Below are 14,100 nucleotides of genomic sequence, written 5' to 3'. Positions count from 1 at the left end.
AGTGATAACTCTCGTATTATAAATGTATCTATGGACCACAATCGCTGCGGTTGACGGTTACCATCACTGTATGTTGGGTATTATAAACGTCGTGTTATATAATTTATGGTTCTTAAGAGACGGAAATTATCGCTGCATCAGTCAGCTCGTGACCACAGTTGGTGTAACCTTTGGAACGTCGAATATATTTTTTATCCAATTTGGAATGACAAACAAGCTGACGGTCCATCTGATAAAAAGCAGTACTCATCACTTATACATATGAACAGTAATATGAGCTCCGCATAATGGAAATAATAATATTTTGCATGTCTTAAATGTTTTCTCATAAAAATTATAGAATTACCTTAATCCTTACTAATTATTATTACCAGAGGGAGACTTTGTACAAAAGTCGATTGCTTGGGGACCTCTGTCCCACTCGTGTTTCAACCGTGAAGCAGTTGTGTTTGCATGGCTGTGTTTCGGTTTGAAGGGTGGGATATGGCGTGAATTTATAGGATACAGAGGAATAACACTTGAGTCCTCAGGAATGGCAACCCATGTGGGGTATCATGGGCAAAACAGTATACTCTGTTATGTCCATGGTACTGCGCATGTCTATGGGCGACGGTTACCACTTTCCATCAGGTGGGCCGTCAGCTAGTTTGCCATTCTAAGTTGTATAAAAAAAATTGTATAAATATAAAGTATATGAGTGTATTTGTTTGTTATCTCTTGACATCTTAACACCTCAATAAATTCTCGTAATCATTGGTAACAAATTGTATTTGGGACTTACATCAGCTTTTATCCCGGTTAGTCAAAATAATTCGTCTTGCAGGAAAAGTCGCAGGTAAAAAATATATTATATGAAATAAAATATTATTTATTCATAAGGCAATTAGCCAACTGTTAAAAGGCAATCAAGTTAAACATTCCTATTGGTATTATAATTATTGTTAAACGCAAACATAGCTTCCACGTAATTCTGAACACTTGAAATGATTAATTGAAACGAGACTAAGCTTTTCGTTTTACATTTATCAGGAAACAATGAAGATTTTGGGCTATTAACTTATTGTGTAAATCTCAAATGTTTCTTATTATTTAATTAATTATTTAAGTCTACTCGATGTATTATCTACTTGAGACTGTAATATCATTTATTAGTATTATATATACAATAAAGTCAAGTCTTACGATTACTTAATACAATTAGGAGGTGAATTGTTATTCCTAAGTATTAGAATAGGAAAAATAAAACGAAAGTAGAAAAAGTCACTGCAAACTTATAATTTGACATAGTTTTTTCATTAATTCATTACGTTACGATAACTTTGTAAAAAAAGTCTCTCTCGAAAGTGGGGTCAAATGGGTATTTTATGGGATTTCAAAGAAAAAAGAAGTGTATTTTGCGAATTATTCAATAAATAAATTTAAAAATGTTTAAAGAATACATTATAGCTGAACTTATAAATAAAGTAAAAAAAAAACGAACATATGATCGTTTGTTTTGTCAAAAACTATTTTTTTAATTTGATCAAAAATTCTCTGAATTCTGTCCTTTAAACCCTTGTTCAGAGGCAAACTTTTTTTTACAAAGTCAATTTAACTTAATAAGTAACTATGCCAAGTTTCAGGCTTGTAACATTTTTTTTTTTTTCAATTCTGCCCTTCTATCTCGATAATTTAATTGACCCATATAAAAATAAAACTGGTAGAGTGACGTTATAAAAACTATATAATGAAAAATTATGTTATTACAATATCTATTGTTTTGTAATCAATCATAATAATTTATAATAATAGTTAATTAAATTTCGAATCATACCCTATTGACCATTTAAACATTACCAATCAAATTATAACCAGTATCTGAATTAAAATATATCAGTACCAGAGGGAGACTCTGTACAAAAGTCAATTCCTTGGGTACCTCTGTCCCATTCATGTTTCAACCGTAAAGCAGTTGTGTTTGCATGGCTGTGTTTCGCTTTGAAGGGTGGGATATGGCATGAATTTACAGGGTACAGAGGAATAACAACTGAGTCCTCGGGAATGGCAACCCATGCGGGATATCATGGGCAAAACAGTATACTCTGTTATGTCCATGGTACTGCTCATGTCTATAGGCGACGGTTACCACTTTCCATCAGGTGGGCCGTCAGCTAGTTTGCCATTCTAAGTTGTATAAAAAAAATTGTATAAATATAAAGTATATGAGTGTATTTGTTTGTTATCTCTTGACATCTTAACACCTCAATAAATTCTCGTAATCATTGGTAACAAATTGTATTTGGGACTTACATCAGCTTTTATCCCGGTTAGTCAAAATAATTCGTCTTGCAGGAAAAGTCGCAGGTAAAAAATATATTATATGAAATAAAATATTATTTATTCATAAGGCAATTAGCCAACTGTTGAAAGGCAATCAAGTTAAACATTCCTATTGGTATTATAATTATTGTTAAACGCAAACATAGCTTCCACGTAATTCTGAACACTTGAAATGATTAATTGAAACGAGACTAAGCTTTTCGTTTTACATTTATCAGGAAACAATGAAGATTTTGGGCTATTAACTTATTGTGTAAATCTCAAATGTTTCTTATTATTTAATTAATTATTTAAGTCTACTCGATGTATTATCTACTTGAGACTGTAATATCATTTATTAGTATTATATATACAATAAAGTCAAGTCTTACGATTACTTAATACAATTAGGAGGTGAATTGTTATTCCTAAGTATTAGAATAGGAAAAATAAAACGAAAGTAGAAAAAGTCACTGCAAACTTATAATTTGACATAGTTTTTTCATTAATTCATTACGTTACGATAACTTTGTAAAAAAAGTCTCTCTCGAAAGTGGGGTCAAATGGGTATTTTATGGGATTTCAAAGAAAAAAGAAGTGTATTTTGCGAATTATTCAATAAATAAATTTAAAAATGTTTAAAGAATACATTATAGCTGAACTTATAAATAAAGTAAAAAAAAACGAACATATGATCGTTTGTTTTGTCAAAAACTATTTTTTTAATTTGATCAAAAATTCTCTGAATTCTGTCCTTTAAACCCTTGTTCAGAGGCAAACTTTTTTTTACAAAGTCAATTTAACTTAATAAGTAACTATGCCAAGTTTCAGGCTTGTAACATTTTTTTTTTTTTCAATTCTGCCCTTCTATCTCGATAATTTAATTGACCCATATAAAAATAAAACTGGTAGAGTGACGTTATAAAAACTATATAATGAAAAATTATGTTATTACAATATCTATTGTTTTGTAATCAATCATAATAATTTATAATAATAGTTAATTAAATTTCGAATCATACCCTATTGACCATTTAAACATTACCAATCAAATTATAACCAGTATCTGAATTAAAATATATCAGTACCAGAGAGAGACTCTGTACAAAAGTCAATTCCTTGGGTACCTCTGTCCCATTCATGTTTCAACCGTAAAGCAGTTGTGTTTGCATGGCTGTGTTTCGCTTTGAAGGGTGGGATATGGCATGAATTTACAGGGTACAGAGGAATAACAACTGAGTCCTCGGGAATGGCAACCCATGCGGGATATCATGGGCAAAACAGTATACTCTGTTATGTCCATGGTACTGCTCATGTCTATAGGCGACGGTTACCACTTTCCATCAGGTGGGCCGTCAGCTTGTTTGCCATTCTAAGTAGTATAAAAAAAATCTTTATAAGCAAGAAAGTTTATACTATTTCTGCATATTATTATGAGTATTTAATTTTATATATTATTATATCAAGTCATTGTCAAATCTATAGAACACATTGATACTTATTAGAAGTACTCTCATCTAAAATAAAGGATAAATTCAAAATTTTGCTAAAATATCAACAATCTTCAGCATTGATAGTCATCCAATACAATAATAACTAATTAACTAAAACAATATTAATAATATATTTATTTTTAGGGCCGTCCATAAAACTTACTATCAATATTTTACAACATACGCGCACCTGTCTACAGGTAGAGTCGAAAACAAGCTACGTTTTCTTCGACAACTGAATAAAAATGATGAGAGAATATATCTTCGCAAACATTGTTTGTGAAAGGGTTGTGTGTGTAGAATATTGAAATAGTAGGCAGTATATAAAGTTGAATACGTATTAAAGAATAATCTGTGTGATGCGTTAATAAATGACATAAGGAAATAATAATATTTTATATATATTTTTTTTTTGTATTCTTATGCTTCAAATGCTAAAACACTGGATAATCATAGAAAATTGTTCAAAACAAATCAATTTCTATTTAATATCCTTCTATGTTGTAATTTGGTTTGCTATTACTTACAGAATAGAAAGAGAATAGTTACCTATATAAAACTAAATAATAAATTAAAAATTCAAAGGTATTAATGACTATTATATTGACTTTTTTGTCTAAAACTATGCAATATATTTTTTTCGTAATTTTGTCTTGCAACCCAAAATAATATAATTAATTGTAATAAGATTGAATGTTAGAAATTATAATACTTAATATATTCCTTGTACGATTCCAACCTGTTGCTCTTTGGCTTGTTTGAAAACGTAATAATAATTTAATCCGTCGCTTTCTATCCTCAATCAACAATATATAAACTCCTTATTAGATATACCTAGAAACCTATTTTTAGTAATGTTCATATTTTCTTTATGCAGCAACGTCGGTAACAGTTCTCGAGAATATGAACAATCGGCGCCGGGTGAGACGAGCGGTAGTGCGGCAGACACTGAGCCCCGAACACCAGCGCCACCAGCAGACCGGTACGAAGACTTGTTGAAGATCCTCCACGACCAACTGCAGGGCAGGGCGGATAACAATCCCGTGGTAGTACCCCCACACCGCGACTTGAATGTTTTAAGACCAGAGAACCCTACCATTGGAGAGATGGAGGATTTAGAACCAAGGTGAGTCTATACAGTAAAAATATTCTATATTTTTATATGTTTATCTTATAAACAAATCAAGTGTTAAATATTGTTTGTTCGTAACTACATTTTGTTCTATAGTAAAACTTTAAATTACAAAATACAGAAAAAATCTGTCATTATAAAATTTTCTTAAGATCTTTTTTTAATGAAAGGCACAATGGCAGATAGATATATTTCTTAATATTATTGTTTTTGTTTTTATTTTAATTTATTAGATTTTAAAAAGATTCTACACGTCAAAACAGCGACTTAAATAATTTGAAACCCAAGCATTGTACTATTAAAAAGATAATGGAAACGGAACTCTATTGATCTGAATCAGTTTTTAAAAAGAGTTACGAAAAATGTTTCAAAATAAGCGATGTAATCGCGTAATATAATTCCAAAAAAGTTCACATAAATTGAGAACGCCTTTCTTTTGATAGTCGCTTAAAAATTTGCCATCAAGTAGTAATTGGTACTTTTTCCATGACTAAATATAATAAGCACTTGTAAAATTAATATTTCACAAGTTTCTTAGAAAATTATAAAGTAGGATGTTGCACCAGTTAAATAAGAGTAATTAAAATTGTTCCACGAAAAACGACTTGAAAAAGACATTACAAGGAAAATTGTTTAAAGTTGTGGACAGCTGACATCCATAAGTACGATTTATGTAGCACGCTGCGTCTCCAAATTAAATTGTTACTTGCTACGTTATTGCAGCAATTAAACTTGGATAACACGACCATCGCGTTGCAACTGTTCAACTATTTTCACAACATAATACAATTTAAGAGAGTTCATAAAAATAATAAATATTATAATGATATGTCTACTAAATTCAGAGCATTATAATAACGTGTCGCATTACATTGCCGTCAAATCCTAGCCTCCAACACTGAACTATGCATCAAAATCAAACAAGTTGGCCGTAGGAGGTCTCTTGTGTAGTTGACGTAATTTCACCGCAGCAAATATTAGGCTAGGCAGCAAATCTCATAGGAGATGTGAAAAGAATAAAAAGAGTATCGCATGTCGTTCACGCTTGGCTATATTTTGAACGGATTACGTTTCATACAGGCCTATAAAAAAAGGATCATATCATACTTCTAAGACGGCTGATTCTATAATAATATGAAACATCCGAGGCGACCTTTCTTTATCTTGTAAGGCAAATTTCACAAGCTCCATGAAAGAATCTTATTTAAAATCCAGTTACGGGGCCGCGCAGAGATAGGCGCGGGTCTTTGACAATAAAACTAAATGGAATGAATGCATGATGGCTTCTTCAAAACATTGCTCGTGATATGATGGGTCCTCTTCTACAAAACTTCATGTATCATACAATGGCAAGTTGCTTTGATATATGGGTAATTTCAGCATATTGTTTTCAAAATTGGCCATCATTATGAAAAGAATGGAACGCTCATTGTTCCTCCCTTATAGACAATTTTCCTTGTTAGGTAAATAAGCGTTTTGAAATAAGTAACTTGTTCCAAAATTATATTTTGTAGAAAATGTTACATGAAAAATTCCGTAACTAAAATATATAGGTACATATATTTATCAAATCTCAATGAATATAAATTTTGAGAACAGCACCGGCCTCCAAATTTTGTATTCTGACAAGCGTCGTGTCACGTCGATCATTTGGAATTCTAATTGTCGGTGTGTCCCATCAAGCCGGAACATTGGATCTTTAAGTTCACAATAACAACTCACAAAAGAGTCAATAAATTTTATAGTAGCTAGCGGCTTGATTTCTAAATGCAGGTTATCGGAGCATGCCACAAATCGAGAGCGCTACACGTAGGCTCCTTAGTATTCTGTTCCACCCCGTACCTTGTCGCTTGGAACCTCGCACCTACAGGTGTAGGCAAATCACGTCCACTTATGTGTTCCACGCAGCCAAAACCAACACGCTACCATCGGAAAATCTTCCACGTAAATCTCGTTAACGACCGGGTTTAAGATTGTGTGTGAAAACTTTTAAATATCTCGGCGTGTTGAGGTATAGATAGAAACAGAATCACAGCTGCGTCTTCACGCGGATGTACCAAAACTATTTGAATTCATAGCACGTGCTAGAACAATAGATGGCTTATTTGTCTTTGACACGTCAATGATACTGAATGTTTTTAATGATTGACTATTAAAATGTATCAATAATCTTATAGACAGCTATGTTAGTTTTACATTATTTAATTTCAATCTACATTTTTATAAGTGGGTACTTCATGAGAAGGTATATCGATGTTTTCCTTATTTTATTCATTAGGTATTCGTACACATATTGCTCGTATACTTACGTATAGTTTCGCATCAATTTATGAATGGAACATTTTCATTTTGACACAAGTGTTCTTTCTGTCTCGTACCCTCATATACGCATGTATAACCATATACGCGATATTCAAATATTATTTGATTATTTCTATATTTCAAAACCAGGATGCTCGTATTATTATTACTAGTTCTTTTCCACGGTTTTGTTTGAGTGTATCGATTTATAAAATATTATATATGTTAAGCTAGAATTTAATCTACTTATTTAAGCTTAACTGAAATTCAAATACCTTTACAAACTTTCACATTTATAACATTGGTATTTAATTTGAATAATATTTATATATTTTATTAACAGTATAAATGCATCGAATCTGGAGAGATTTCAATTGAAGATAGCTCAGCATGAATTGTATGAAGACGGCGAGCCGTTAGTGGATGCGGTATTAAAAGATATGGCAACTGCCCCTGTCCTACATGCTGGTAAGTTCTCTTTTCTGACTAGATAAATACAGTAAAATCTCGATTATCCGAATATTCGATTATCCGGATATATTCTTCACGGCTCCAATTACCGATTTAGAAATGGTATTATGTAATTACGATTATCTTTATATCTCGTAATTTATTTTATATTATATTGTCTAAATGACGTACGTAAAACCCTTTACAAATAAAAAAATATTAAAATTTAATTATCGTTTGATTTGACTTTGAAATCGATTAGCCGGATTTTCAATTATACGGAATATCCCTGGTTTTATTTGATTCGGGTAATCGAGATTCTACTATAATAAAGTAAGATAATCATTATAAACTTTAACACGAAGCGTAATACCTTATTTCTCAAATATAGCAATATATGAAGGTTGCTAGGGGAGATACGGTTTATCATGCAATGTCCATAATTTTGTTCATGTCAAAGCAATAGTTTCCATGTTTCATCATGTAGACCTAGAATTTTATTGTTAAAAGTTTGTGAGTACATAATATTATATTTTAACTGTAAGAACAATTGAATGAACTAATGTGAAAATTCTTGTCGACAATGCTCGATTAGTTTCGATACTATCCGGGACCCTCGATCATAAGCGCTCACGATAGAATATAGAACCTAGACTTTGTACACCATATGATTTAGTAGCACAGTATAATATGGTATTATAATAAGAATAAAAAGTACTCGGATTAATATTTAATGTTCTTAGATTTCGCTGATTATTTATTCTTATGATATTACACTAGATATGATGATATTTCGTTATAAGAAAACGTTACTTCAATCGTGATAAAATTAATATGGGCTAAATACGAGAACCCTGACAATTGCAGGAAATATTAAAATTTACACGATATTGGCGAAAAAGAGAGAGTATAACACATAAAAAATTTCTAAATTGGGAACTTACTCTTTGTCATAAATCCCTATTATGTGATCTATATATTTTTTATCACATTATATTAATGTGTTTCATTTACACATTCAAAAATATGTGTACTCTTATTATATGATTATGTATCTAAATAAAAATATCATACAAATAATGATAGAAATCATATTACAATTAAATTAGTAATTTATTAATTATATTAGTTGTATTAGCAGTAAGAAAGTTAACCTAATATATAATAATATTGTAAAATATTATTTAGTTTATTTGCAGCGCAATATTCCTATTTATTTAAATATATATAAAAAAATTGTATAAATATAAAAAAGTAATATGTAGCTCAATATGGATGTAATTGTAATATAGTCTAATTTGTAAAATAAAAATTTTTATTTCTAGTAAAATATATCGACAGTAAAATTAATTCACTATGCAGATACCTACTCTTGATTATGTGGACGGTAGTTGTTAGTCCCACTGTCTAAACGTAATTGGTTTTCTAGGTCCAATCAACGATAAAGTGAATATTTTATTTATTCACATTTCAGGTCAGTTAATTGAGATCAGGGCACTCTAGTATATTTCGGTTTGCTCACCTATCGATAGTGTGTGAGCCCGCTTAATTTATAATGATTTTTCAACTCTAATTTTGGATAAAATGTACAATCACTTCCTTATTCTATTTATCTAGCGTTGATTTTATTATACACTTTTAATCATTCTAGATTATTTAATCTATAAAGTGTATATCATCATTATAATGATCATTTCAGTCATCATTTGCCTACTGCTACATATAGGTCTTCCCTATAAATTATCAAATTCTATCCATTAACACATTTTTGTCTAAAATACTACATATACAATTGTAATTTACTAAAACGTCATCAAAAGATCAATTTAGACCATCCTTCATTTAAGTTTAATAGTATTTTTCTTAACAAAATGTATGGACATTGCAACAATAAAGGACCTCTGACTTGAAATAATATTATGAAATATACCTACGTATATGTTTTTATAATATATAATTAAATACAAACTGAAATTATATATTCTTTTATATAAGTATATATATGTCTTCAGAATCACCTAAAATAGGTAGCGAATGTATATTAAATGAAGGTGGGTCCCGCAATCAGTTGCGGCCTAGAGGTCCGGCCGCGGCGGACTACACTGCCACAACAATTTCGCCCTTTACTTCAATAGAACTTAAATATTTAAGCCACTTAACTGGATTTCATTGTAGAGCCAACTTTATTGCACGCTCCAACATTTATTTTCAGTTCACTATAGATCGCTTCAAATCAATTTGTTATATACCTATATCAAGATATGAATCATTACCATTGTGTTTGGTTTGTTAAAATTTTATGTTTTTGTAAATCCATGTTATTATTTATCAAAAAATTACACAAGCGTTATAAAGTTAGAAAATGGTTATACAAATCGTCATTTAACTACATATATATATATATATATATATATATATATATATATATATATATATATATATATATATATATATATATATATATATATATATATATATATATATATATATATAGTAGAACTAGAAGAAATCTCTGTCAGAGATAAGACCTCCATTAACAATGTAATTTACAAGTGCAGAAATATATATATACAGAAACAATACCATGGACATTATACTTATACTCTAAACACTGTGCCACCAATGTTAGCCCTCATGTGTTGCCATTCCTAATGTCTACCATATTTTGATTCCACACGCAATAAATTCATTACTATACCTCAATATCACCTTTCAAATCGAAAGAGAATTTTTGAAGTCCAACCTATGTTTATATTGTTTTTTTTTTTTAAATACGTTTGTTCCGTTGTCAAACAGGCTAAGGTCGGAGACCATGCCTAGTCTTCAATTTGATAATTTGTCTGGAATCTTTATATTGTATTAACGTAAGTAACGTAAGTTTTTTTTTTTAATTTTTCTATATTATTTTGACAGAGCAAAAGGAGGGCGGCACTCAATTGAAGTTAATCATTGATTACCCAAATGGTGTTCAAGCGCTTTTCAAGCCTATGAGGTAAGCGAATTAATTTACTATATCTGTACTAAAAAGAAAATGAATTATATTTTAGTCTCATGACTACTAGGATACTAGGATACGTGTACTATGATTTATTCCATGACTTGGATTGAAACTAACAATTATGTACTCCACCTACTCGATTTTATGAGTAAATGCCAATTTTAATGTAAACTTCATTCAAACCAATGTTTACTAATCTGAACGCTTAATTTAATATGAATTTGTGAGCATTATTTTGAACATATTCCATATTTTATTAAGTAGTTTAGGTAGGTAGGTACTCATGCCGTTGACTAGTGTTGGAATAATTAAAAAACTTTTTTCGAATCTTTTCCTTAAGAGATCAGCTTTGGTAAACTTAACACCCTTAGCTATCAAAATTATTTATCATTCTCGGAAAGTTTATAAGCACATGATAAAATATAATAGTTACTGGTACAATAACGGAAAAATCTCAGGATAACTTGGAACAGCTCTCATACTTTTAGTTCGTATTGAACAAGTTCAGACGTAGAATGAGTTGCGTGCTAGAAGCACTTGCCAACTTGTTTGTCACCTTGTTCGAGTGTTGTAGTGTTGTACGCCTATTCAGAACTTAGGTAAGTTTCTTTTACACGATCGGCTTAACGGCTTGCCCACTAGTTCCGAACTAAGAGTACCATACAACTATTGAGTCGCCGTACTAACTTCAGTTACTTTCGTACAATTGTTGGGTCCTGCTTGTGTTCTTTTCAATTTCCACCATTGTAAAGTATGCATGCATATCTATCATAAGTAATTTTTTAAGCTTTTAACATTTAAATAGTAAAAACTATAGGACTATATTGCTTATCTCAAATGAATGCAATATTTAGTAATAATAGATGTGTTTTGGTTTATTTGACACTGATATTTATGTAAATGTCACGAACTAGTTGATATTTATCAAATTAGAAACTAGACACTTGCAAGCACTAGTTTGTTAAGTATAATAACGAATAAATACCTAAAATTAAAATTTTAAAATAATAGCACAAGGCTAAAGGTTCCAATTACACTTTCATTTCAATCAAATCAATATTCTAGGTTCGTGGATTATTAGTTCAAACAATTAAAATATTTCGGAGCGTAGCTAGGAGTTTATTTATTTACTATTTTTGGACGCTACTTCGCATGCGTGAATTTCAAAGGTAGAATAACCAATGAAAGAGACCACTTCTAAATGGCGTATCAAAATAACATATACTCGTACACTACATTTTAAATTAAATTTGTAAAAACCGTATCTTATTTGGTTTAGTGGTTTTTACGTACGGTTAGAACAAATATACAGACAGACAGATAAAGATTTCTAAAAATTGTTTTGACATTTATTGGTTTTATTAGACACCTCGTATCAATGTTTCTTAAATATCTCCCATGTACATACATAGTCTATCGTCTAGTTACTTTTATTATTATACGAGAAATATATATATATGAAATATATATATATATATATATATATATATATATATATATATATATATATATATATATATATATTCTACAGTTATAGTATCATTATTTTTTAAAGGTTTTGAGGATTCTTTGCTTATTGTGTTGCTTCTAATATTATATTAGCTAAAATTATTTATTTAATATTACATTTTATTTTTCATTCCATTTACATCAATACATACCCAATAGTACTGTCAAATGCGACAAGATATGATTTTCAACGTGACAAAAGAATAAGTTCTAAAAATCTACTCGGGGAATATCAGCAACATCCCCGAAGCTTTGCATACAATATCAGATGTCTTAGCACTTCGCTACTTTGATGTCATTTTAGTTCACACTTTCGTTGGCTGCTCGCCGTAGAAAGCGAGCACTGGTGATATAATATGCAATAGTACATATAAGATTTTTTTTATATATATAATAGTTAATTTAATATTAATATGTATAAATATATTATTTACGTTAATCATATAACTACTATAAATCAACAACATAATAATAATGAAATCCTTATTTTTTTTTTGATTGAATAACGACAATAGGTCCGTCCTCTACGTTATCTATTTTTTCATTAGATGATAATAGAATGACAACTTCGTCTGCACTATTCATATAGGCTAGTAGAGTAAATGAGAAATAATATGTAAGGATGAAAGCTGGCCAGTTGGCTCATTGTCACGAATTCACCAGGAATTAACCAGGGGAGACCATGTGGAGGGTGACTTGACTGTGTATATTGCTAGCAATGAGACCGTTACGAGAGTTAATACTATTAATCCCTTCTTCCTTTTACGTTATATTCTAATATGATTGATAGAAAGCGGGCACGTTTTCCATGACGATAATAAATAGAAGACAAATATATCTGTCTATTCAACAAGGAGTTGTAATAGTGAGCAATATCACCAAAACCTATTTACTATACCAGGGGGGAAAAGGATTGCTAGTAATGGAGATTAAAAATCCCATTGCTAGCAATATACCCAACCAGGTCGATCTCCTCGTGGTTTTCCCTGGAAACTATCATGGTTAATTCCTGATGAATTCATCATGATGGGCTAACTGGCCTGTTTTTATTCTCATCTATCACCATTCACTGGTGCTCCGCCAGTGTATCCCGTTAGCGCAGGCGGGCTTACCATTCCATTGTCACCACTCAAAAAAAATTACGATTGCCAACCCGCCTGACAGCCATGGCAACTACTGTCAAAACCCCTATTTGAGGGAGGCCTATGTTCAGCAGTAGGCAATTAACGGCTAATATGATGAAGAGTGAGCACATAATATTTACTTCTTCTATTAATAGTTTTGCGTTAGAATCCGAAATGAGGATATCCATCCGTAGAAAAACCAAAGTGGCTGATAACCGAGAAAAAAAGGTTCTTGAGTGTACCCTGTACGGAGAAACGCAGTATAGGACGATATCCCCCCCCCCCCCCCCCAGTGGTGATTGTAGAGAATTTAAGAATGTAGGTGAATCGGGACTGTTCCTTGTGGTAATACAGACAGATAATTCATATATTTGATAAAATCACTCTATTTATTGAGAAGGGTCGCCATGTTTCGGAACTGACCTGAACAATTGTTTATGGGTGGTCAAGTTACGAGTTATTTCAATGTGGTCGTTGTTATCTACAAAAAGTGTACCCACTACCAACATTCCCGTTTAGAATTATTACCACCTATCGAAACACATCACTAACTCACGGAGTACACCAAGTAACTTTTCTTAAAAAAATATAGACTCAGGGGGTTATCCCGACGACATATCAAGAGCCCTCGTGGATCTTGAACAATCCGCTCGGGAGCGATAAATTTCGCGACAGCCGATAACCCTTCCCTCTACCTTGTACGTGTTAGTTTTATCGTCTACCAGTTAACATTATAAAAGTATTTTGTAAAAAAATATATTTTTTTTAATTGACAACTTTAATTAGGAGATATTT

At 31.1% G+C, this 14,100-nt stretch overlaps 1 protein-coding gene across 4 annotated transcripts in view; it reads left to right on the top strand.

Annotated features, from left to right (window-relative positions):
• Positions 1-14,100, top strand: part of LOC113511563 (extracellular serine/threonine protein CG31145) — a 108,776-nt gene that overhangs the window by 82,452 nt on the left and 12,224 nt on the right. For all 4 annotated transcript variants that reach the window (XM_026895220.3, XM_026895195.3, XM_052903312.1 and 1 more), the window contains exons 4-6: positions 4,669-4,917; positions 7,568-7,692; positions 10,588-10,666. In XM_026895220.3, coding sequence (XP_026751021.2) covers positions 4,669-4,917; positions 7,568-7,692; positions 10,588-10,666 — 453 coding nt within the window. The remainder of the gene's footprint in view (positions 1-4,668; positions 4,918-7,567; positions 7,693-10,587; positions 10,667-14,100) is intronic.

This window comes from Galleria mellonella, unplaced genomic scaffold (assembly GCF_026898425.1).
Source record: "Galleria mellonella isolate WM207_F2 unplaced genomic scaffold, CSIRO_AGI_GalMel_v1 utg139, whole genome shotgun sequence".
NCBI classification, from domain to species: domain Eukaryota; kingdom Metazoa; phylum Arthropoda; class Insecta; order Lepidoptera; family Pyralidae; genus Galleria; species Galleria mellonella.
The sequence above is the reverse complement of the archived record's forward strand: the minus strand, read 5'-3'. Positions and strand labels throughout refer to the sequence as shown.